The 23,514-nt window shown below is 58.7% G+C and overlaps 1 protein-coding gene across 3 annotated transcripts; it reads right to left on the bottom strand.

Moving 5' to 3' along the window:
• Nucleotides 1–10,256: 10,256 nt before the first annotated feature.
• On the bottom strand, nucleotides 10,257–21,836 carry LOC120921632 (glutamine amidotransferase-like class 1 domain-containing protein 3A, mitochondrial). 3 transcript variants are annotated; one of them, XM_040334146.1, is made up of 7 exons: nucleotides 21,687–21,836; nucleotides 18,063–18,115; nucleotides 14,850–14,960; nucleotides 13,349–13,468; nucleotides 12,777–12,869; nucleotides 12,054–12,210; nucleotides 10,257–10,455 (listed from the first exon to the last, which is right to left on the bottom strand). In XM_040334146.1, exons 1-7 carry the CDS (start codon nucleotides 21,789–21,791, stop codon nucleotides 10,327–10,329), a joined length of 768 nt encoding a protein of 255 aa, XP_040190080.1. In that variant the 5' UTR covers nucleotides 21,792–21,836; the 3' UTR covers nucleotides 10,257–10,326. The 3 variants fall into 3 exon arrangements, with proteins under 3 accessions (XP_040190080.1, XP_040190083.1, XP_040190082.1); XM_040334149.1 differs by having other exon boundaries at nucleotides 21,795–21,817; XM_040334148.1 differs by lacking the exon at nucleotides 21,687–21,836 and adding an exon at nucleotides 18,437–18,460.
• Between the last annotated feature and the right edge of the window lie 1,678 nt (nucleotides 21,837–23,514).

The following is a 23,514-nucleotide window of genomic DNA, read 5'->3' as shown; positions in this document are numbered from 1 at the left end:
ATGGAGGTGGGGAGGGAAGGATAATTGATGGAGGTGGGGAGGGAAGGCTTATTGATGGAGGTGGGGAGGGAAGGCTCATTGATGGAGGTGGGGAGGGAAGGCTCATTGATGGAGGTGGGGAGGGAAGACTCATTGATGGAGGTGGGGAGGGAGGGCTCATTGATGGAGGTGGGGGAGGGAAGGATCATTGATGGAGGTGGGGAGGGAAGGATCATTGATGGAGGTGGGGAGGGAAGGCTCATTGATGGAGGTGGGGAGGGAAGGCTCATTGATGGAGGTGGGGAGGGAAGGCTCATTGATGGAGGTGGGGAGGGAAGGCTCATTGATGGAGGTGGGGAGGGAAGGCTCATTGGTGGAGGTGGGGAGGGAAGGCTCATTGATGGAGGTGGGGAGGGAAGGCTCATTGATGGAGGTGGGGAGGGAAGGATCATTGATGGAGGTGGGGAGGGAAGGCTTATTGATGGAGGTGGGGAGGGAAGGCTCATTGATGGAGGTGGGGAGGGAAGGCTCATTGATGGAGGTGGGGAGGGAAGACTCATTGATGGAGGTGGGGAGGGAGGGCTCATTGATGGAGGTGGGGGAGGGAAGGATCATTGATGGAGGTGGGGGGGCTCATTGATTGAGGTGGGGAGGGAAGGTTCATTGATGGAGGTGGGGAGGGAAGGCTCATTGATGGAGGTGGGGAGGGAAGGATCATTGATGGAGGTGGGGAGGGAAGGATCATTGATGGAGGTGGGGGAGGGGGAAGGCTCATTGATGGAGGTGGGGGAGGGGGAAGGCTCATTGATGGAGGTGGGGAGGGAAGGCTCATTGATGGAGGTGGGGGAGGGCGAAGGCTCATTGATGGAGGTGGGGAGGGAAGGATCATTGATGGAGGTGGGGAGGGAGGGCTCATTGATGGAGGTGGGGGAGGGAAGGATCATTGATGGAGGTGGGGAGGGCTCATTGATGGGGTAGGAAGGATCATTGATGGAGGTGAGGAGGGAAGGCTCATTGATGGAGGTGGGGAGGGAAGGCTCATTGATGGAGGTGGGGAGGGAAGGCTCATTGATGGAGGTGGGGGAGGGGAAGGCTCATTGATGGAGGTGTGGAGGGAAGGCTCATTGATGGAGGTGGGGAGGGAAGGCTCATTGATGGAGGTGGGGAGGGAAGGATCATTGATGAAGGTGGAGAGGGAAGGCTCATTGATGGAGGTGGGGAGGGAAGGCTCATGGATGGAGGTGGGGAGGGAAGGATCCTTGATGGAGGTGGGGAGGGAAGGATCATTGATGGAGGTGGGGAGGGAAGGATCCTTGATGGAGGTGGGAAGGGAAGGATCATTGATGGAGGTGGGGAGGGAAGGCTCATTGATGGAGGTGGGGAGGGAAGGATCATTGATGAAGGTGGAGAGGGAAGGCTCATTGATGGAGGTGGGGAGGGAAGGCTCATTGATGGAGGTGGGGAGGGAAGGATCCTTGATGGAGGTGGGGAGGGAAGGCTCATTGATGGAGGTGGAGAGGGAAGGCTCATTGATGGAGATGGGGAGGGAAGGCTCATTGATGGAGGTGGGGAGGGAAGGCTCATTGATGGAGATGGGGAGGGAAGGCTCATTGATGGAGGTGGGGAGGGAAGGCTCATTGATGGAGGTGGGGAGGGAAGGCTCATTGATGGAGGTGAGGAGGGAAGGCTCATTGATGGAGGTGGGGAGGGGAAGGCTCATTGATGGAGGTGGGGAGGGAAGGCTCATTGATGGAGGTGGGGAGGGAAGGTTCATTGATGGAGGTGGGGGAGGGAAGGCTCATTGATGGAGGTGGGGGAGGGGAAGGCTCATTGATGGAGGTGTGGAGGGAAGGCTCATTGATGGAGGTGGGGAGGGAAGGCTCATTGATGGAGGTGAGGAGGGAAGGCTCATTGATGGAGGTGGGGAGGGGAAGGCTCATTGATGGAGGTGGGGAGGGAAGGCTCATTGATGGAGGTGGGGAGGGAAGGTTCATTGATGGAGGTGGGGGAGGGAAGGCTCATTGATGGAGGTGGGGGAGGGGAAGGCTCATTGATGGAGGTGTGGAGGGAAGGCTCATTGATGGAGGTGAGGAGAGAAGGCTCATTGATGGAGGTGGGGAGGGGAGGCTCATTGATGGAGGTGGGGGAGGGAAGGATCATTGATGGAGGTGGGGGAGGGAAGGCTCATTGATGGTGGTGGGGAGGGAAGGCTCATTGATGGAGGTGGGGAGGGAAGGCTCATTGATGGAGGTGGGGAGGGAAGGATCATTGATGGAGGTGGGGAGGGAAGGCTCATTGATGGAGGTGGGGAGGGAAGACTCATTGATGGAGGTGGGGAGGGGAGGCTCATTGATGGAGGTGGGGAGGAAAGGATCGTTGATGGAGGTGGGGAGGGAAGGCTCATTGATGGAGGTGGGGGAGGGAAGGCTCATTGATGGAGGTGGGGAGGGAAGATCATTGAAGGTGGGGGGGGAGGCTCATTGATGGAGGTGGGGAGGGAAGGCTCATTGATGGAGGTGGGGAGGGAAGATCATTGAAGGTGGGGGGGGAAGGCTCATTGATGGAGGTGGGGAGGGAAGGATCATTGAAGGTGGGGGGGGAAAGGCTCATTGATGGAGGTGGGGAGGGAAGGATCATTGATGGAGGTGGGGAGGGAAGGCTCATTGATGGAGGTGGGGAGGCTCATTGATGGAGGTGGGGAGGGAAGGATCATTGAAGGTGGGGGGGAAGGCTCATTGATGGAGGTGGGGAGGGAAGGCTCATTGATGGAGGTGGGGGAGGGGAGGCTCATTGATGGAGGTGGGGGAGGGGAGGCTCATTGATGGAGGTGGGGGAGGGGAGACTCATTGATGGAGGTGGTGAGGGAAGGCTCATTGATGGAGGTGGGGAGGGAAGGCTCATTGATGGAGGTGGGGGAGGGAAGGCTCATTGATGGAGGTGGGGAGGGAAGGTTCATTGATGGAGGTGGGGGAGGGAAGGTTCATTGGTGGAGGTGGGGAGGGAAGGCTCATTGATGGAGGTGGGGAGGGAAGGCTCATTGATGGAGGTGGGGAGGGAAGGCTCATTGATGGAGGTGGGGAGGGAAGGCTCATTGATGGAGGTGGGGAGGACTTAACCACAGAGCACTGGAATGTCTCCGGGTTTGAGCCACACACGGGTACCTTGGTTCGGATACCACATTTGACCTTCAGAAGTCTAGTGACCTCCATGGGTCAGGAAAGGAAGACTTCCTCCATATTAGGTGGGGGGTCATAACGTTCCGCTGATCGGTGGGATTGGTTTAGGACTCTACAAGTCATGATGTCCGGAGTCTCAGCCATATAAATATAAACCGACCCGTTAAATGTTTCCCCCATTGGGGGGCCGCCGTGTGCCGTGGTGCAGTACACAGAGGTAGAACGTCGGCGGGTTCATTGTTTAGTGGAAGAAAGAAATAAGTGGCAGAGTTCTGGTGGAAGGACTTTGTATGCAGAGCAGGAGGTAAGTCCTAACAGGTATGTCCACCGTCCAGACTCCTCCTTCCATACAGAGTGTGTGGGGGAGGGGGGGGGGGGGTCAGTGATAATGCTGAGCCCCCCCGTGTCATTCCACTTCCTCCTCGTCTGGAAAGTCCCGCCAATAATGTGATATCTGTCTGAGAGGAAGTGACATTTCCTGTGTGCAGGGGAAGCGGACAGCGCGATCAACGGTGCAATCATCTGTGTGTGACAGGGACTTACTGACCAGTCCCCGACCCGTCCCGACCCCCTCCACAGACTCGCCGACCAGTCCCCGACCCCCTCCACAGAGACTCACTGACCAGTCCCCGACCCCCTCCACAGACTCGCCGACCAGTCCCCGACCCCCTCCACAGAGACTCACTGACCAGTCCCCGACCCCCTCCACAGACTCGCCGACCAGCCCCCGACCCCCTCCACAGAGACTCGCTGACCAGTCCCCGACCCCCTCCACAGAGACTCACCGACCAGTCCCCAACCCCCTCCACAGAGACTCACCGACCAGTCCCCGACCCCCTCCACAGACTCGCCGACCAGTCCCCGACCCCCTCCACAGAGACTCACTGACCAGTCCCCGCCCCCCTCCACAGACTCGCCGACCAGTCCCCGACCCCCTCCACAGAGACTCACTGACCAGTCCCCGACCCCCTCCACAGACTCGCCGACCAGCCCCCGACCCCCTCCACAGAGACTCGCTGACCAGTCCCCGACCCCCTCCACAGAGACTCACTGACCCGTCCCCGACCCCCTCCACAGACTCGCCGACCAGTCCCCGACCCCCTCCACAGAGACTCCCTGACCAGTCCCCGACCCCCTCCACAGAGACTCACCGACCAGTCCCCAACCCCCTCCACAGAGACTCACCGACCAGTCCCCGACCCCCTCCACAGAGACTCACTGACCAGTCCCCGACCCCCTCCACAGACTCGCCGACCAGCCCCCGACCCCCTCCACAGAGACTCGCTGACCAGTCCCCGACCCCCTCCACAGAGACTCACTGACCCGTCCCCGACCCCCTCCACAGACTCGCCGACCAGTCCCCGACCCCCTCCACAGAGACTCCCTGACCAGTCCCCGACCCCCTCCACAGAGACTCACCGACCAGTCCCCAACCCCCTCCACAGAGACTCACCGACCAGTCCCCAACCCCCTCCACAGAGACTCACTGACCAGTCCCCACCCCCTCCACAGAGACTCGCTGACCCCCTCCACAGAGACTCCCTGACCAGCCCCCGACCCCCTCCACAGAGACTCGCTGACCAGTCCCCGACCCCCTCCACAGAGACTCACTGACCCGTCCCCGACCCCCTCCACAGAGACTCACTGACCAGTCCCCGACCCCCTCCACAGAGACTCGCTGACCAGTCCCCGACCCCCTCCACAGAGACTCACTGACCCGTCCCCGACCCCCTCCACAGAGACTCACTGACCAGTCCCCGACCCCCTCCACAGAGACTCGCTGACCAGTCCCCGACCCCCTCCACAGAGACTCGCTGACCAGTCCCCGACCCCCTCCACAGAGACTCACTGACCAGTCCCCGACCCCCTCCACAGAGACTCACTGACCAGTCCCCGACCCCCTCCACAGAGACTCACTGACCAGTCCCCGACCCCCTCCACAGAGACTCACTGACCAGTCCCCGACCCCCTCCACAGACTCGCCGACCAGTCCCCGACCCCCTCCACAGAGACTCGCTGACCAGTCCCCGACCCCCTCCACAGAGACTCCCTGACCAGTCCCCGACCCCCTCCACAGAGACTCACCGACCAGTCCCCAACCCCCTCCACAGAGACTCACCGACCAGTCCCCAACCCCCTCCACAGAGACTCACTGACCAGTCCCCACCCCCTCCACAGAGACTCGCTGACCCCCTCCACAGAGACTCCCTGACCAGCCCCCGACCCCCTCCACAGAGACTCGCTGACCAGTCCCCGACCCCCTCCACAGAGACTCACTGACCAGTCCCCGACCCCCTCCACAGAGACTCGCTGACCAGTCCCCGACCCCCTCCACAGAGACTCACTGACCCGTCCCCGACCCCCTCCACAGAGACTCACTGACCAGTCCCCGACCCCCTCCACAGAGACTCGCTGACCAGTCCCCGACCCCCTCCAAAGAGACTCACTGACCCGTCCCCGACCCCCTCCACAGAGACTCACTGACCAGTCCCCGACCCCCTCCACAGAGACTCGCTGACCCCCTCCACAGAGACTCCCTGACCAGCCCCCGACCCCCTCCACAGAGACTCGCTGACCCCCTCCACAGAGACTCACTGACCAGTCCCCGACCCCCTCCACAGAGACTCGCTGACCAGTCCCCGACCCCCTCCACAGAGACTCACTGACCCGTCCCCCACCCCCTCCACAGAGACTCACTGACCACTCCCCGACCCCCTCCACAGAGACTCGCTGACCAGTCCCCGACCCCCTCCACAGAGACTCGCTGACCAGTCCCCGACCCCCTCCACAGAGACTCACTGACCAGTCCCCGACCCCCTCCACAGAGACTCACTGACCAGTCCCCGACCCCCTCCACAGAGACTCACTGACCAGTCCCCGACCCCCTCCACAGAGACTCACTGACCAGTCCCCGACCCCCTCCACAGAGACTCACTGACCAGTCCCCGACCCCCTCCACAGACTCGCCGACCAGTCCCCGACCCCCTCCACAGAGACTCGCTGACCAGTCCCCGACCCCCTCCACAGAGACTCCCTGACCAGTCCCCGACCCCCTCCACAGAGACTCACCGACCAGTCCCCCACCCCCTCCACAGAGACTCACCGACCAGTCCCCAACCCCCTCCACAGACTCACTGACCAGTCCCCACCCCCTCCACAGAGACTCGCTGACCCCCTCCACAGAGACTCCCTGACCAGCCCCCGACCCCCTCCACAGAGACTCGCTGACCAGTCCCCGACCCCCTCCACAGAGACTCACTGACCAGTCCCCGACCCCCTCCACAGAGACTCGCTGACCAGTCCCCGACCCCCTCCACAGAGACTCACTGACCCGTCCCCGACCCCCTCCACAGAGACTCACTGACCAGTCCCCGACCCCCTCCACAGAGACTCGCTGACCAGTCCCCGACCCCCTCCAAAGAGACTCACTGACCCGTCCCCCACCCCCTCCACAGAGACTCACTGACCAGTCCCCGACCCCCTCCACAGAGACTCGCTGACCCCCTCCACAGAGACTCCCTGACCAGCCCCCGACCCCCTCCACAGAGACTCGCTGACCCCCTCCACAGAGACTCCCTGACCAGCCCCCGACCCCCTCCACAGAGACTCGCTGACCAGTCCCCGACCCCCCTCCACAGAGACTCCCTGACCAGTCCCCGACCCCCTCCACAGAGACTCACTGACCAGTCCCCGACCCCCTCCACAGAGACTCACTGACCAGTCCCCGACCCCCTCCACAGAGACTCACTGACCAGTCCCCGACCCCCTCCACAGAGACTCACTGACCAGTCCCCGACCCCCTCCACAGAGACTCACTGACCAGTCCCCGACCTCCTCCACAGAGACTCACTGACCAGTCCCCACCCCCTCCACAGAGACTCACTAACCAGTCCCCGACCCCCTCCACAGAGACTCACTGACCAGTCCCCGACCCCCTCCACAGAGACTCACTGACCAGTCCCCGACCCCCTCCACAGAGACTCACTGACCAGTCCCCGACCCCCTCCACAGAGACTCACCGACCAGTCCCCGACCCCCTCCACAGAGACTCACTGACCAGTCCCCACCCCCTCCACAGAGACTCGCTGACCAGTCCCCGACCCCCTCCACAGAGACTCGCTGACCAGTCCCCGACCCCCTCCACAGAGACTCGCTGACCAGTCCCCGACCCCCTCCACAGAGACTCGCTGACCAGTCCCCGACCCCCTCCACAGAGACTCACTGACCAGTCCCCGACCCCCTCCACAGAGACTCACTGACCAGTCCCCGACCCCCCTCCACAGAGACTCACTGACCAGTCCCCGACCCCCTCCACAGAGATTTACCGACCAGTCCCCGACCCCCTCCACAGAGACTCACTGACCAGTCCCCGAACCCCCTCCACAGAGACTCCCTGACCAGTCCCCGACCCCCTCCACAGAGACTCACTGACCAGTCCCCGACCCCCTCCAGAGACTCACTGACCAGTCCCCGAACCCCCTCCACAGAGACTCCCTGACCAGTCCCCGACCCCCTCCACAGAGACTCGCTGACCAGTCCCCGACCCCCTCCACAGAGACTCGCTGACCAGTCCCCGACCCCCTCCACAGAGACTCACCGACCAGTCCCCCACCCCCTCCACAGAGACTCACTGACCAGCCCCCGACCCCCTCCACAGAGACTCCCTGACCAGCCCCCGACCCCCTCCACAGAGACTCACTGACCAGTCCCCGACCCCCTCCACAGAGACTCACTGACCAGTCCCCGACCCCCTCCACAGAGACTCACTGACCAGTCCCCGACCCCCTCCACAGAGACTCACTGACCAGTCCCCGACCCCCTCCACAGAGACTCACTGACCAGTCCCCGACCCCCTCCACAGAGACTCACTGACCAGTCCCCGACCCCCTCCACAGAGACTCACTGACCAGTCCCCGACCCCCTCCACAGAGACTCACTGACCAGTCCCCGACCTCCTCCACAGAGACTCACTGACCAGTCCCCACCCCCTCCACAGAGACTCACTAACCAGTCCCCGACCCCCTCCACAGAGACTCACCGACCAGTCCCCGACCCCCTCCACAGAGACTCACCGACCAGTCCCCCACCCCCTCCACAGAGACTCGCTGACCCGTCCCCGACCCCCTCCACAGAGACTCACCGACCCCCTCCACAGACACTCGCTGACCAGTCCCCCACCCCCTCCACAGGGACTCGCTGACCAGTCCCCCACCCCCTCCACAGAGACTCCCTGACCAGCCCCCGACCCCCTCCACAGGGACTCACTGACCAGTCCCTGACCCCCTCCACAGAGACTCCCTGACCAGCCCTCGACCCCCTCCACAGAGACTCGCTGACCCCCTCCACAGAGACTCCCTGACCAGCCCCCGACCCCCTCCACAGAGACTCGCTGACCAGTCCCCGACCCCCTCCACAGAGACTCACTGACCAGTCCCCGACCCCCTCCACAGAGACTCACTGACCCCCTCCACAGAGACTCCCTGACCAGCCCCCGACCCCCTCCACAGAGACTCGCTGACCAGTCCCCGACCCCCTCCACAGAGACTCACTGACCAGTCCCCGACCCCCTCCACAGAGACTCACTGACCAGTCCCCGACCCCCTCCACAGAGACTCGCTGACCAGTCCCCGACCCCCTCCACAGAGACTCACTGACCCGTCCCCGACCCCCTCCACAGAGACTCACTGACCAGTCCCCGACCCCCTCCACAGAGACTCGCTGACCCCCTCCACAGAGACTCCCTGACCAGCCCCCGACCCCCTCCACAGAGACTCGCTGACCCCCTCCACAGAGACTCCCTGACCAGCCCCCGACCCCCTCCACAGAGACTCGCTGACCAGTCCCCGACCCCCTCCACAGAGACTCACTGACCAGTCCCCGACCCCCTCCACAGAGACTCTCTGACCAGTCCCCGACCCCCTCCACAGAGACTCACTGACCAGTCCCCGACCCCCTCCACAGAGACTCACTGACCAGTCCCCGACCCCCTCCACAGAGACTCACTGACCAGTCCCCGACCCCCTCCACAGAGACTCACTGACCAGTCCCCGACCTCCTCCACAGAGACTCACTGACCAGTCCCCACCCCCTCCACAGAGACTCACTAACCAGTCCCCGACCCCCTCCACAGAGACTCACTGACCAGTCCCCGACCCCCTCCACAGAGACTCACTGACCAGTCCCCGACCCCCTCCACAGAGACTCACTGACCAGTCCCCGACCCCCTCCACAGAGACTCACCGACCAGTCCCCGACCCCCTCCACAGAGACTCACCGACCAGTCCCCACCCCCTCCACAGAGACTCACCGACCAGCCCCCCCACCCCCTCCACAGAGACTCGCTGACCCGTCCCCGACCCCCTCCACAGAGACTCACCGACCCCCTCCACAGACACTCGCTGACCAGTCCCCCACCCCCTCCACAGGGACTCGCTGACCAGTCCCCCACCCCCTCCACAGAGACTCCCTGACCAGTCCCCGACCCCCTCCACAGGGACTCACTGACCAGTCCCTGACCCCCTCCACAGAGACTCGCTGACCAGCCCCCGACCCCCTCCACAGAGACTCGCTGACCAGCCCCCGACCCCCTCCACAGGGACTCACTGACCAGTCCCAGACCCCCTCCACAGGGACTCACTGACCAGTCCCCGACCCCCTCCACAGAGACTCACTGACCAGTCCCAGACCCCCTCCACAGCGACTCACTGACCAGTCCCCGACCCCCTCCACAGAGACTCGCTGACCAGCCCCCGACCCAACCCCCTCCACAGAGACTCACTGACCAGTCCCAGACCCCCTCCACAGAGACTCACTGACCAGTCCCCCACCCCCTCCACAGAGACTCACCGACCAGTCCCCGACCCCCTCCACAGAGACTCGCTGACCCCCTCCACAGAGACTCCCTGACCAGCCCCCGACCCCCTCCACAGACACTCACTGACCAGTCCTGTCCCCCCCCCCCCCCCCCCCCGTAGTCCATGTGTACGCTCTGGTATACCCCTCCCCCACCTGTAGAAAAGGCCACCGATTACCTCTGCTAAGGAGAATTTATTGCAGATTACAGTCTGATACAGAATACATTCATTTCATTGTCATGTGACCCCCGGGGAGCTGTCCACGTCATGTGACCCCCGGGGAGCTGTGCAATTGGCCCGCGGCAGGGACGGGTTCTTCACTTTCCGGTCAGTTTGAGGACGTTGGACACCATGGATCCGATCCCATCAAATATGGTGTGCAGAGGAGCCTGACCCATGAAGGCCGGAGTGGTGACCACTTTGTGTGCCTTGTCCACATGGACCTCGTGGGAGGGAGAGGGTTAAGGGAAGCAAACCATGGACAGAACTACAACAATCTCATTGTGTGTGACCTCACTAGGATGACAGGTGGGAGGGGGTGCAGAGACCTCCATTACCCCCCATCGCCCCCACTTCCTGGGCTCTGGGAACCTTCTCCACAATGCTCCCTTATATCTATGGATGAGGCCCATACACAGAAGGATATGTGCACCTCCCCCTCCCCCTCCCCCCCACCTATGGATGAGGCCCATACACAGAAGGATATGTGCACCTCCCCCTCCCCCACCTATGGATGAGGCCCATACACAGAAGGATATGTGCACCTCCCCCTCCCCCCAACCTATGGACGAGGCCCATACACAGAAGGATATGTGCACCTCCCCCTCCCCCCACCTATGGATGAGACCCATACACAGAAGGATATGTGCACCTCCCCCTCCCCCCACCTATGGATGAGGCCCATACACAGAAGGATATGTGCACCTCCCCCTCCCCCCACCTATGGATGAGGCCCATACACAGAAGGATATGTGCACCTCCCCCTCCCCCCACCTATGGACGAGGCCCATACACAGAAGGATATGTGCACCTCCCCCTCCCCCCACCTATGGATGAGACCCATACACAGAAGGATATGTGCACCTCCCCCTCCCCCCCACCTATGGATGAGACCCATACACAGAAGGATATGTGCACCTCCCCCTCCCCCCCACCTATGGACGAGGCCCATACACAGAAGGATATGTGCACCCCCCCCCCCCCCCCCACCTATGGATGAGGCCCATACACAGAAGGATATGTGCACCTCCCCCTCCCCCCACCTATGGATGAGACCCATACACAGAAGGATATGTGCACCCCCCCCTCCCCCCCACCTATGGATGAGGCCCATACACAGAAGGATATGTGCACCTCCCCCCCCCCCCACCTATGGATGAGGCCCATACACAGAAGGATATGTGCCCCTCCCCCTCCCCCCCACCTGTGGATGAGGCCCATACACAGAAGGATATGTGCACCTCCCCCTCCCCCCACCTATGGATGAGACCCATACACAGAAGGATATGTGCACCTCCCCCTCCCCCCCACCTATGGATGAGACCCATACACAGAAGGATATGTGCACCTCCCCCTCCCCCCCACCTATGGATGAGGCCCATACACAGAAGGATATGTGCCCCTCCCCCCCCCCCCACCTATGGATGAGGCCCATACACAGAAGGATATGTGCACCTCCCCCTCCCCCCCACCTATGGACGAGGCCCATACACAGAAGGATATGTGCACCTCCCCCTCCCCCTCACCTATGGACGAGGCCCATACACAGAAGGATATGTGCACCTCCCCCTCCCCCCACCTATGGATGAGACCCATACACAGAAGGATATGTGCACCTCCCCCTCCCCCCACCTATGGATGAGACCCATACACAGAAGGATATGTGCACCTCCCCCTCCCCCCACCTATGGACGAGGCCCATACACAGAAGGATATGTGCACCCCCCCCTCCCCCCCACCTATGGATGAGACCCATACACAGAAGGATATGTGCACCTCCCCCTCCCCCCCCACCTATGGATGAGACCCATACACAGAAGGATATGTGCACCTCCTTGGCGCTGTGCTTTCCTCCCATGGCTTGGATGGCTTTGGAGGTCCCACAATGCGGCCATTTTCCTCCCTGTTCTTCCTCCTGTCCCACCGTCACCTCCACACCGGGGATCACCTTCGCCGCCAGGACCGGAGCGATACAGCACAGCCTGGGTAAGAGAGTGGAGGACCACCGACATGTCACCCACCATCATCATCACACCCACCACCATCACCATCATCACCACAACACCCACCACCATCGAATGACACCCACCACAACACCCACCATCCTCATCACATGACACACACCATCATCATCATCATCATCACACCCACCACCATCGAATGACAGCCACCCACCCACCACCACCACCACCATCACACCCACCACCATCGAATGACACCCACCACCAAAAGACCCACCACCATCATCATCACCACGACAACACCCACCACCATCATCATTACACCCACCATCGAATGACACCCACCCACCACCAAAACACCCACCATCATTATCACACCCACCACCACCACCGCCATCATCATCATCATTACATCCATCACCACCACCATCATAGGACAGCCACAACCAGGGAGGGACCCCAACAGACAACTCAGGGGGCTTCCTGACTGCAGTGTGAGAAGTTGGGCTCTGACCTCTCATCCAATCAGTAAAAAGCTGGGCAGGAAGACCAGTGGGCGACGCCCTCTTCGGTGGCCATGCACTCACCCGATTGGCTTGTCTGCTTTCCTGAAGTCCAGAAGAACTCGCTCCACCTCGTTGTGAATGCTGCACGACTCGCCATCCACCGCAAAGGAGGAGCTGAGAGAGGAAGAGGCGGGGTCAGACTGGAATCCACAATATGATTGAGAATTCGGATCACACAATGATAAATAGGACCGGTCACAGCTGAATGAGAAATGGACTTCTATTCCAATGAAGGTGTAAAGCGGATATACCGGTATTTCTGGGAGAAAATGCTGCTCTGAGCTCCCTCCAGTGAGGCCAATGCCGGGGATCTCCGCTGAGGGGAAAAATCAGCCAATTCCCCCTTATAAACAAATCACATAACCGGAGCCGAGACCTTTAGAAATGTAAGCAGCATTGAAGGGAACCACGAGCAGCATGTCCTCCATGAAAAGACAAGTACTACAGCCATTATTTGCTGCGGACTCCCTGCCTGTGTCACATGATGTCACACATACGGGGTGTTCCTACCAGAGAAGGTCCGCCCAACACGGAGGGTTCTGATCACTCATTGATCCCGGGATTCACGGACATGACGTTCCTTCCATACTCACAGGTTCTTTGCTGCTCCGAAACCTCCAGGAAAGATGATTGCATCGTGATCCTTGGCGCTCAGCTTGGACAAGGCTGTGATGTCACCGCGAGCGAGTCGGGCCGATTCCACCAATACGTTCCTGCATGGAGAGACAGCAGACCAATCACCTTCCAGTGTGAGGACATCTACAGACCAATCCCCTTTCAACCCCCAGTATGAGGACACCATCTACAGACCAATCACCTTCCAACCCCCAGTGTAAGGACATCATCTACAGACCAATCACCTTCCAACCCCCAGTATGAGGACATCATCTACAGACCAATCACCTTCTAACCCCCAGTGTGAGGACATCATCTACAGACCAATCACCTTCCAACCCCCAGTGTGAGGACACCATCTACAGACCAATCCCCTTCCAACCCCCAGTATGAGGACACCATCTACAGACCAATCACCTTCCAACCCCCAGTGTGAGGACATCATCTACAGACCAATCACCTTCCAACCCCCAGTGTGAGGACATCATCTACAGACCAATCACCTTCCAACCCCCAGTGTGAGGACATCATCTACAGACCAATCACCTTCCAACCCCCAGTGTGAGGACATCTACAGACCAATCCCCTTCCAACCCCCAGTATGAGGACACCATCTACAGACCAATCACCTTCTAACCCCCAGTGTAAGGACATCATCTACAGACCAATCACCTTCCAACCCCCAGTGTGAGGACATCTACAGACCAATCCCCTTCCAACCCCCAGTATGAGGACATCATCTACAGACCAATCACCTTCTAACCCCCAGTGTAAGGACATCATCTACAGACCAATCGCCTTCCAATCCCCAGTGTGAGGACCCCATCTACAGACCAATCACCTTCCAACCCCCAGTGTGAGGACACCATCTACAGACCAATCACCTTCCAACCCCCAGTGTGAGGTCATCATCTACAGACCAATCGCCTTTCAGTGTGAGGACATCATCTACAGACCAATCACCTTCCAACCCCCAGTGTGAGGACACCATCTACAGACCAATCGCCTTCCAACCCCCAGTGTGAGGACACCATCTACAGACCAATCCCCTTCCAACCCCCAGTGTGAGGACACCATCTACAGACCAATCCCCTTCCAACCCCCAGTGTGAGGTCATCTACAGACCAATCACCTTCCAACCCCCAGTGTGAGGACATCTACAGACCAATCACCTTCCAACCCCCAGTGTGAGGACATCTACAGACCAATCCCCTTCCAACCCCCAGTGTGAGGACATCATCTACAGACCAATCACCTTCCAACCCCCAGTGTGAGGACACCATCTACAGACCAATCACCTTCCAACCCCCAGTGTGAGGACATCATCTACAGACCAATCACCTTCCAACCCCCAGTGTGAGGTCATCATCTACAGACCAATCACCTTCCAACCCCCAGTGTGAGGACATCTACAGACCAATCACCTTCCAGTGTGAGGTCATCATCTACAGACTACAGAGAAAGAGAAGGACCCCCCACCTGCTCTCCTGGCTGGGCTGCCCCTTGCTGTGATCGATGACGTGCATCTGAGGGATGTCCGGGGCAAACATCTTCACTTCGGCCCCCTGGCGGCTCAGGTGGACAAGAATACTGAGGAGAGAAAAGATAGGGGGGGGGGGGTCAGAGGTCAAACAGAAAGAGGAAAGGTCTGTAAAATGGAGAAGCAGAGGGGTCAGAGGTCAAGCAGAAAGAGGAAAAGGTCAAAGGTCTGTACGACTGGAGAAGCAGAGGGGTCAGAGGTCAATGAAGGACAAGGTGAAGGCACCATCGAGGAGCAGGACATGTCCTTCACCTATCACAGCAAGGGTGAGAATGAGGTCCCGGGTGAGGACACTGGAGGAGTTTGGATAAAGGCCTATAAAGAAGAAGTGAATAGAGCCAGTGAAGTTTGGGAGGGAAGTTGTGGGGAACTCCACCTGACAGAAGATGGGGAGGGGAGCATCTGTTTTAGAGACCATTTTGAAGAAAAGACGGGGTGAAGACTCAGGTGTTAGAAGATTGGGAAAAGAGGACCCGTCTCAGCTCATAGAAAAAGGAGGGGAAAGGGGGCCCTTCATATGGGTGGTGGAGGGTGAGGACCCGTCTCGGGTTGAAGGTCTAGATAAAGGGCCCAGTGTGGGGGAGGTGGAGGGTGAGGATATGATTATATATATATATATATATATATATATATATATATATATATATATATATATATATATATATATATATAAAAATCAGGCTAGAAGGTGTACAGGGCAGATAGTTGGGGGGGGGGGGGGGGGTGTACAGGGCAGATAGTTGGGGGGGGGGGGGGTGTACAGGGCAGATAGTTGGGGGGGGTTGTACAGGGCAGATAGTTGGGGGAGGTTACAGGGCAGATAGTTGGGGGGTGTACAGGGCAGATATTTGGGGGGGTGTACAGGGCAGATAGTTGGGGGGGGTGTACAGGGCAGATAGTTGGGGGGTGTACAGGGCAGATAGTTGGGGGGGGGTGTACAGGGCAGATAGTTGGGGGGGGGGCGGTGTACAGGGCAGATAGTTGGGGTGGGGGGAGTACAGGGAAGATAGTTAGGGTGGGGGGAGGTGTACAGGGCAGATAGTTGGGGGGTGTACAGGGCAGATAGTTGGGGTGGGGGGAGGTGTACAGGGCAGATAGTTGGGGGGTGTACAGGGCAGATAGTTGGGGTGGGGGGGGGGGTACAGGGCAGATAGTTGGGGGGGGGGTGTACAGGGCAGATAGTTGGGGTGGGGGGAGGTGTACAGGGCAGATAGTTGGGGGGGGGGTGTACAGGGCAGATAGTTGGGGTGGGGGGAGGTGTACAGGGCAGATAGTTGGGGGGGGGTGTACAGGGCAGATAGTTGGGGTGGGGGGAGGTGTACAGGGCAGATAGTTGGGGGGGGGGGGTACAGGGCAGATAGTTGGGGGGGGGTGTACAGGGCAGATAGTTGGGGGGGGTACAGGGCAGATAGTTGGGGTGGGGGGAGGTGTACAGGGCAGATAGTTGGGGTGGGGGGGAGGTGTACAGGGCAGATAGTTGGGGTGGGGGGAGGTGTACAGGGCAGATAGTTGGGGGGGGTATACAGGGCAGATAGTTGGGGGGGGGGGTGTACAGGGCAGATAGTTGGGGGGTGTACAGGGCAGATATTTGGGGGGGGTGTACAGGGCAGATAGTTGGGGGGGTGTACAGGGCAGATAGTTGGGGTGGGGGGAGGTGTACAGGGCAGATAGTTGGGGGGGGGGGGTGTACAGGGAAGATAGTTAGGGTGGGGGGAGGTGTACAGGGCAGATAGTTGGGGGGTGTACAGGGCAGATAGTTGGGGTGGGGGGAGGTGTACAGGGCAGATAGTTGGGGTGGGGGGGAGGTGTACAGGGCAGATAGTTGGGGGGTGTACAGGGCAGATAGTTGGGGTGGGGGGAGGTGTACAGGGCAGATAGTTGGGGTGGGGGGGAGGTGTACAGGGCAGATAGTTGGGGTGGGGGGAGGTGTACAGGGCAGATAGTTGGGGGGGGGGTATACAGGGCAGATAGTTGGGGGGGGTGTACAGGGCAGATAGTTGGGGGGTGTACAGGGCAGATATTTGGGGGGGGGGTACAGGGCAGATAGTTGGGGGGGTGTACAGGGCAGATAGTTGGGGTGGGGGGAGGTGTACAGGGCAGATAGTTGGGGGGGGGGGGTATACAGGGCAGATAGTTGGGGGGGGGTGTACAGGGCAGATAGTTGGGGGGTGTACAGGGCAGATATTTGGGGGGGGTGTACAGGGCAGATAGTTGGGGGGGTGTACAGGGCAGATAGTTGGGGTGGGGGGAGGTGTACAGGGCAGATAGTTGGGGGGGGGGGGTGTACAGGGAAGATAGTTAGGGTGGGGGGGTACAGGGCAGATAGTTGGGGTGGGGGGAGGTGTACAGGGCAGATAGTTGGGGTGGGGGGAGGTGTACAGGGCAGATAGTTGGGGGGGTGTACAGGGCAGATAGTTGGGGGGGTGTACAGGGCAGATAGTTGGGGGGGGAGGTGTACAGGGCAGATAGTTGGGGGGGGGGGGTACAGGGAAGATAGTTAGGGTGGGGGAGGTGTACAGGGCAGATAGTTGGGGTGGGGGGAGGTGTACAGGGCAGATAGTTGGGGGGGGGGGGAGGTGTACAGGGCAGATAGTTGGGGGGGGGGGGTACAGGGAAGATAGTTGGGGTGGGGGGAGGTGTACAGGGCAGATAGTTGGGGGGGGGGGGGACAGGGAAGATAGTTAGGGTGGGGGGTACAGGGCAGATAGTTGGGGTGGGGGGAGGTGTACAGGGCAGATAGTTGGGGGGTGTACAGGGCAGATAGTTGGGGGGGGAGGTGTACAGGGCAGATAGTTGGGGGGGGGGTGTACAGGGCAGATAGTTGGGGGGGGGGGTACAGGGCAGATAGTTGGGGGGTGTACAGGGCAGATAGTTGGGGGGGGGGGGTGTACAGGGCAGATAGTTGGGGGGGGGTGTACAGGGCAGATAGTTGGGGGGGTGTACAGGGCAGATAGTTGGGGGGGTGTACAGGGCAGATAGTTGGGGGGGGAGGTGTACAGGGCAGATAGTTGGGGGGGGGGTGTACAGGGCAGATAGTTGGGGGGGTGTACAGGGCAGATAGTTGGGGGGGTGTACAGGGCAGATAGTTGGGGGGGGAGGTGTACAGGGCAGATAGTTGGGGGGGGGTGTACAGGGCAGATAGTTGAACTTACGCTGAGGCCTCGTGGATTTCGGTCCCATCATAGACTCCACAGCCGGACAGAACCTGCAGACAGACATGAGATGTCAGATGAGAACGATGCTGGAGGAGAAGGACGGGGGAGGGCAGTCTGGACTGGGGGGGGGGGGAATGATACCCTGCAGAAGGTCCCTGCTCCTGACCCCACTCCCATGTGTTACCTCTCAGAGTCTGTGGGTACGGGGACTGGTGACCCCCGATCTTTGCGGCACTGTACGGAATATTTCAGTGGCGGGGACAGAACTCAGAATGTGGGACTAGAAGACCGGCTGGAAACCTTGGAATCCGGGAGACCGGTCCTTGACGGTGTGAAGCCCGAGAGACAACCAGAGATCTAGTAGAGAGCACCTTGTCAGGAAAGTCGGGACCCCGGCCCTTGGGACCATAGGCTGGAATGACAGTCCTTGGCGGAGGATAGACTCTTGCAGCCTCAACCTCTTCCAGGCATTGGAGGAAATTTCCTTTTGCTGAACTTCAGCCAGACAGAGGGATGGAGGGACAATGTCCTAGTGAAAGGCAGAACTACCTTAGAGAAGAAGGAAGTCCTTGAAGGAGGAGGAGGTCCTCGGAGAAGAAGGAGGAGGAGGTCCTCGGAGAAGAAGGAGGAGGTCCTCGGAGGAGGAGGTCCTTGGAGAAGAAGGAGGAGGTCCTCGGAGAAGAAGGAGGAGGTTCTCGGAGAAGGAGGTCCTCGGAGAAGAAAGAGGAGGTCCTCGGAGAAGAAAGAGGAGGTCCTCGGAGAAGAAGGAGGTCCTCGAAAAAGAAGGAGGAAGTCCTCGGAGAAGAAGGAGGAGGTCCTCGGAGAAGAAGGAGGAGGAGGTCCTCGGAGAAGGAGGAGGAAGTCCTCGAAGAAGGAAGGAAGTCCTCGGAGAAGAAGGAGGAGGTCCTCGGAGAAGAAGGAGGAGGTCCTCGGAGAAGAAGAAGAAGGAGGTCCTCGGAGAAGAAGAAGAAGGAGGTCCTCGGAGAAGAAGAAGAAGGAGGTCCTCGGAGAAGAAGAAGAAGAAGGAGGTCCTCGGAGAAGAAGAAGAAGAAGGAGGTCCTCGGAGAAGAAGGAGGAGGTCCTCGGAGAAGAAGGAGGAGGTCCTCAGAGAACAAGGAGGTCCTCGGAGAAGAAGAAGAAGGCCCTCGGCCTCTACACTCCTCCTGATCCTGTGCAGAACCAGAAAGGGTTGAGTGCAGCAAAAGCCCGCTAGACCGTCGCGTCTCGCAGAGGTGAGGCTACAAGGAATGTCACTTTGTGGGTGGGAGTAGAAGAGAGAAAGACGTCTCTGATGGATTACAGAAGTGCAGAGAGAACCACATTCAGGTCTCCTGGAGTCATGGATGGGGGGGGGGCACATTGGACACCCCCCTATACAAAAGGTCCTAATCAAGGAGGCAGAGAGACACACAGTCCCTGAAAGGAAGTAGACAGAAATCCCGACCCAGAATAGTGCCGAGGGCCGGAGAAGAGGAAACATCCCATGGGGAAGATCCTGGGGGGGATACCCGGCGCTCACACATGACGGAGGGCTTCCATGTTGGGGGAGGGACCTTGTGGGAAGAGGACTTCCTAGTCTTCAGCATTGTAGGAAAAGGGTTTGTCCCACGCCTGAGGTGGAAGAACCAAGACTCCCCATGTGAAGCACGTCCCCCATGTCTGAGGATACTTCCAATGGGTGGAGGACTTCCTGCCCTTCATCATTGTAGGCGAGGATTCATCCCACAGAGGAACTCCACTGGTGGAACCCCCAAGACTCGGCCCCAAGACACTCGCCCCAAGACTCCCCATGTGAAGCACGTCCTCCATGTCTGAGGATACGTCCAATGGGTGGAGGACTTCCTGCCCCGGATAATTGTAGGCGAGGATTTATCCCAGAGAAACTCCACTGGTGGAACCCCCAAGACTCCCCATGTGAAGCACGTCCTCCATGTCTGATATTAGACCTGGGGGGGGGGGGGGGGTGGGAAGGACACGGTATGAAAGGATCAGTCCCATGAAGACCCTCCAGGGTTCCAACCGCCAAGACTGACCATCCATGTGTCCTCCATGTCTGATATTAGACCTCACGGGAAGTGGTCTCCTCACCTGCAGGAGACGATGAGTCCCAGGGAAGGAACCCCAGAGATTCACCACAAAGTATATCCTCCAATAGACCTTCCTAGCCTAGTACTGTACAAGTCGGGTCCTCCATGTCTGAGGATAGACCTAGTGGAATCAGAGACTCGGGGGTGTCCCCGTCCCTCACAATCCGGGCCTCCTGCCTCATCTGATGGAGATCACTCCGAGTCCTGAAAGACAAAATGGGGCCAACAAGAACAGGAGGAGCCACAAGAGCAGAAGATGTCCGTCCCCCGAGGACATGCTGGGAGTGGGAGGGGTTTATCTTGGGAGTGGGAGGGGTTTAGATATCTTGGTTTCCTGTGTCCTCCTGTAGGTGGCAGTATAAGATGTTTGGTGTCCCTCTATGGATGGGAATAGAGGCACACTCTATATGGGGGAGGGGTATACACGCCATTAAGTGGGCGGAGCTCCTTGCAGGTCACGCATTGTTATATATATATATATATATGTATCATACAGGAGGAGATCAGACAGTCCATATTGCAGGAGATTATATACATTGTATGGGTGTGGTGGCAAAATAGGCCATACGCAGAGCACAGCGCCATTTTGCCCTGTGCTATAAAGCACAGCATCCAGTCTTAATGAAATAATGCTTATTTAAGCTAAATATATTCACTCACCATCATTCTCTGCCATTCATACAAAGGGACACCATCACCAGCCTGTGCTCATATCATTCTGCCAGCATGACTGCCCAAAGGCTCAGCCAAGCACCTTTTATTTACCCAAAACAGGAAGTGCTCACTGCACCCATTAAACACCTCCCTCATGGGAGTGGTTAACACATGATGTTCCACTGACACAGCTAACACCATATAAGGACGTTCCTTCTAACAGGAAGTCCCATAGAATACATGAATAGAATAAAATACAATGGATACAATACAATGCATAGAAGTACATACAATGCTGCTAAAGTCTTATGGGCGTGTCCGGGCGGGGAGCGCATGTGCCCCTCCAGAAACGTCCATAAGCTCTTAATATTAATCGCCTGATAGAATCCTAATCTGCGCCATTCCATAGAATAATGCATATCCAGATTATACCCTTATTAAGGTGGAAAGGAAGCTATCTACAGGCGTACGCCACGAATCGCAAGCCCTGCTGATCAGACAAGACCCAGATAAGAGCGCACATCTGTCCATAACCACTCGTGTGCTTGCGGCGTGAGCGCATCCCCTCCTCAACGATCGTCGGTGCTAAATGCACAGAGGGCCCCTCGTTAGCGGACATACACCCACGCCGCAAACATCACACTCCAACCTCAAGACATTTTCTACTACCAGACGAGATTCAACCAGCCTCAGACTGCCCCAGTCAGTTCTATTTAGAGCGGGTTGTGACATTACTAAGACTGGGTGCCATTATGACAATACATATTAAATACATCTTCAAATTTCCACCACAATGGGGGGGGGAGATCAGACAGTCCATATTGCAGGAGATTATATACATTGTATAGGGAGGATATTATACACAGAGGGGGATACAGACCACGGCCACCCTGGCGGAGGGGTTTCCCGGGCTGGTATGGAGGGGTCGGGGCGCCCCCAGAAGTGGGAGGAGCCTCCTGGAGCACCGAACCGCGAGCGCCGCCATTACCGTCACTTCACCTTCACTGACCACCGGCAGAGGGCGCTCCTGTCTATACAGTGCGGACCCCGCCCCCTTTTTACGCATCACACCACGCCCCAATAAGCTCCTCTCCCCGGTAGAGGCCCAACTACTTCATAGAATCCTGACCCCGCCCTTCTCCGCCATGTTTGTGTGGACCACACTTGTATCCTGGTACTATGAGGCTACGACAATATGGCGGAAATCCTCCACCTGAACACCGCTCCGCCCCCCTGTTCTTCCTTCCGCTCCCCATCATAGATTGCTGCGGAAGTGACGTTTACTCGCCTCCATCTTGCTACACCCCACACTCCATTGCACAGTAATGATTGAGTGAGAAGGGGGAAGCGGACATCTTGTTACACCCACCGGAGTTTTAGATTTCACTTATTTTCAACACAAAACGGAGCTTATTTGTTTATATAGAGTGTTTGCAAATCCGACGGACTGTTTACATGTTACCTTTTTAAAGCCGCAGCAAACCTGCTGACCTCACATGGTCCCTAATGTGACAGAACACCTCTGATTTTCACCCCCCGCATTGGTGTCAGCGGACGCACTAATAACCCCCAGCATTGGTGTCAGCTGACGCACTAATAACCCCCCGCATTGGTGTCAGCTGACGCACTAATAACCCCCAGCATTGGTGTCAGCGGACGCACTAATAACCCCCCGCATTGGTGTCAGCGGACGCACTAATAACCCCCCGCATTGGTGTCAGCGGACGCACTAATAACCCCCAGCATTGGTGTCAGCTGACGCACTTATAACCCCCAGCATTGGTGTCAGCGGACGCACTTATAACCCCCAGCATTGGTGTCAGCGGACGCACTTATAACCCCCCGCATTGGTGTCAGCGGACGCACTTATAACCCCCCGCATTGGTGTCAGCGGACGCACTATTAACCCCCCGCATTGGTGTCAGCGGACGCACTAATAACCCCCCGCATTGGTGTCAGCGGACGCACTTATAACCCCCCGCATTGGTGTCAGCGGACGCACTTATAACCCCCCGCATTGGTGTCAGCGGACGCACTTATAACCCCCCGCATTGGTGTCAGCTGACGCACTAATAACCCCCCGCATTGGTGTCAGCTGACGCACTAATAACCCCCCCGCATTGGTGTCAGCGGACGCACTTATAACCCCCCGCATTGGTGTCAGCTGACGCACTAATAACCCCCCAGCATTGGTGTCAGCGGACGCACTTATAACCCCCCGCATTGGTGTCAGCTGACGCACTAATAACCCCCAGCATTGGTGTCAGCTGACGCACTTATAACCCCCCGCATTGGTGTCAGCTGACGCACTTATAACCCCCCGCATTGGTGTCAGCGGACGCACTTATAACCCCCCGCATTGGTGTCAGCGGACGCACTTATAACCCCCCGCATTGGTGTCAGCGGACGCACTTATAACCCCCCGCATTGGTGTCAGCTGACGCACTAATAACCCCCCGCATTGGTGTCAGCTGACGCACTAATAACCCCCCGCATTGGTGTCAGCGGACGCACTTATAACCCCCCGCATTGGTGTCAGCTGACGCACTAATAACCCCCCAGCATTGGTGTCAGCGGACGCACTAATAACCCCCCAGCATTGGTGTCAGCGGACGCACTAATAACCCCCCGCATTGGTGTCAGCGGACGCACTTATAACCCCCCGCATTGGTGTCAGCTGACGCACTAATAACCCCCCGCATTGGTGT

This window comes from Rana temporaria (assembly GCF_905171775.1).
Source record: "Rana temporaria chromosome 2 unlocalized genomic scaffold, aRanTem1.1 chr2k, whole genome shotgun sequence".
NCBI lineage: Eukaryota > Metazoa > Chordata > Amphibia > Anura > Ranidae > Rana > Rana temporaria.
This window is presented reverse-complemented; position numbering and strand designations above follow the sequence as displayed.

What these genes read in the sequence shown, in the direction of transcription:
- LOC120921632 (XM_040334146.1), bottom strand. Translation starts at nt 21,791, where the DNA reads ATGGCGGCGCTCGCGGTTCGGTGCTCCAGGAGGCTCCTCCCACTTCTG. An exon ending in CCTCCGCCAGGGTGGCCGTG is followed by an intron (nt 18,116 to 21,686) that starts GTCTGTATCCCC and finishes GTCTGTCTGCAG; the next exon opens with GTTCTGTCCGGCTGTGGAGT. An exon ending in ACAGCGCCAAGGAGGTGCAC is followed by an intron (nt 10,456 to 12,053) that starts ATATCCTTCTGT and finishes TCTCCCTCCCAC; the next exon opens with GAGGTCCATGTGGACAAGGC.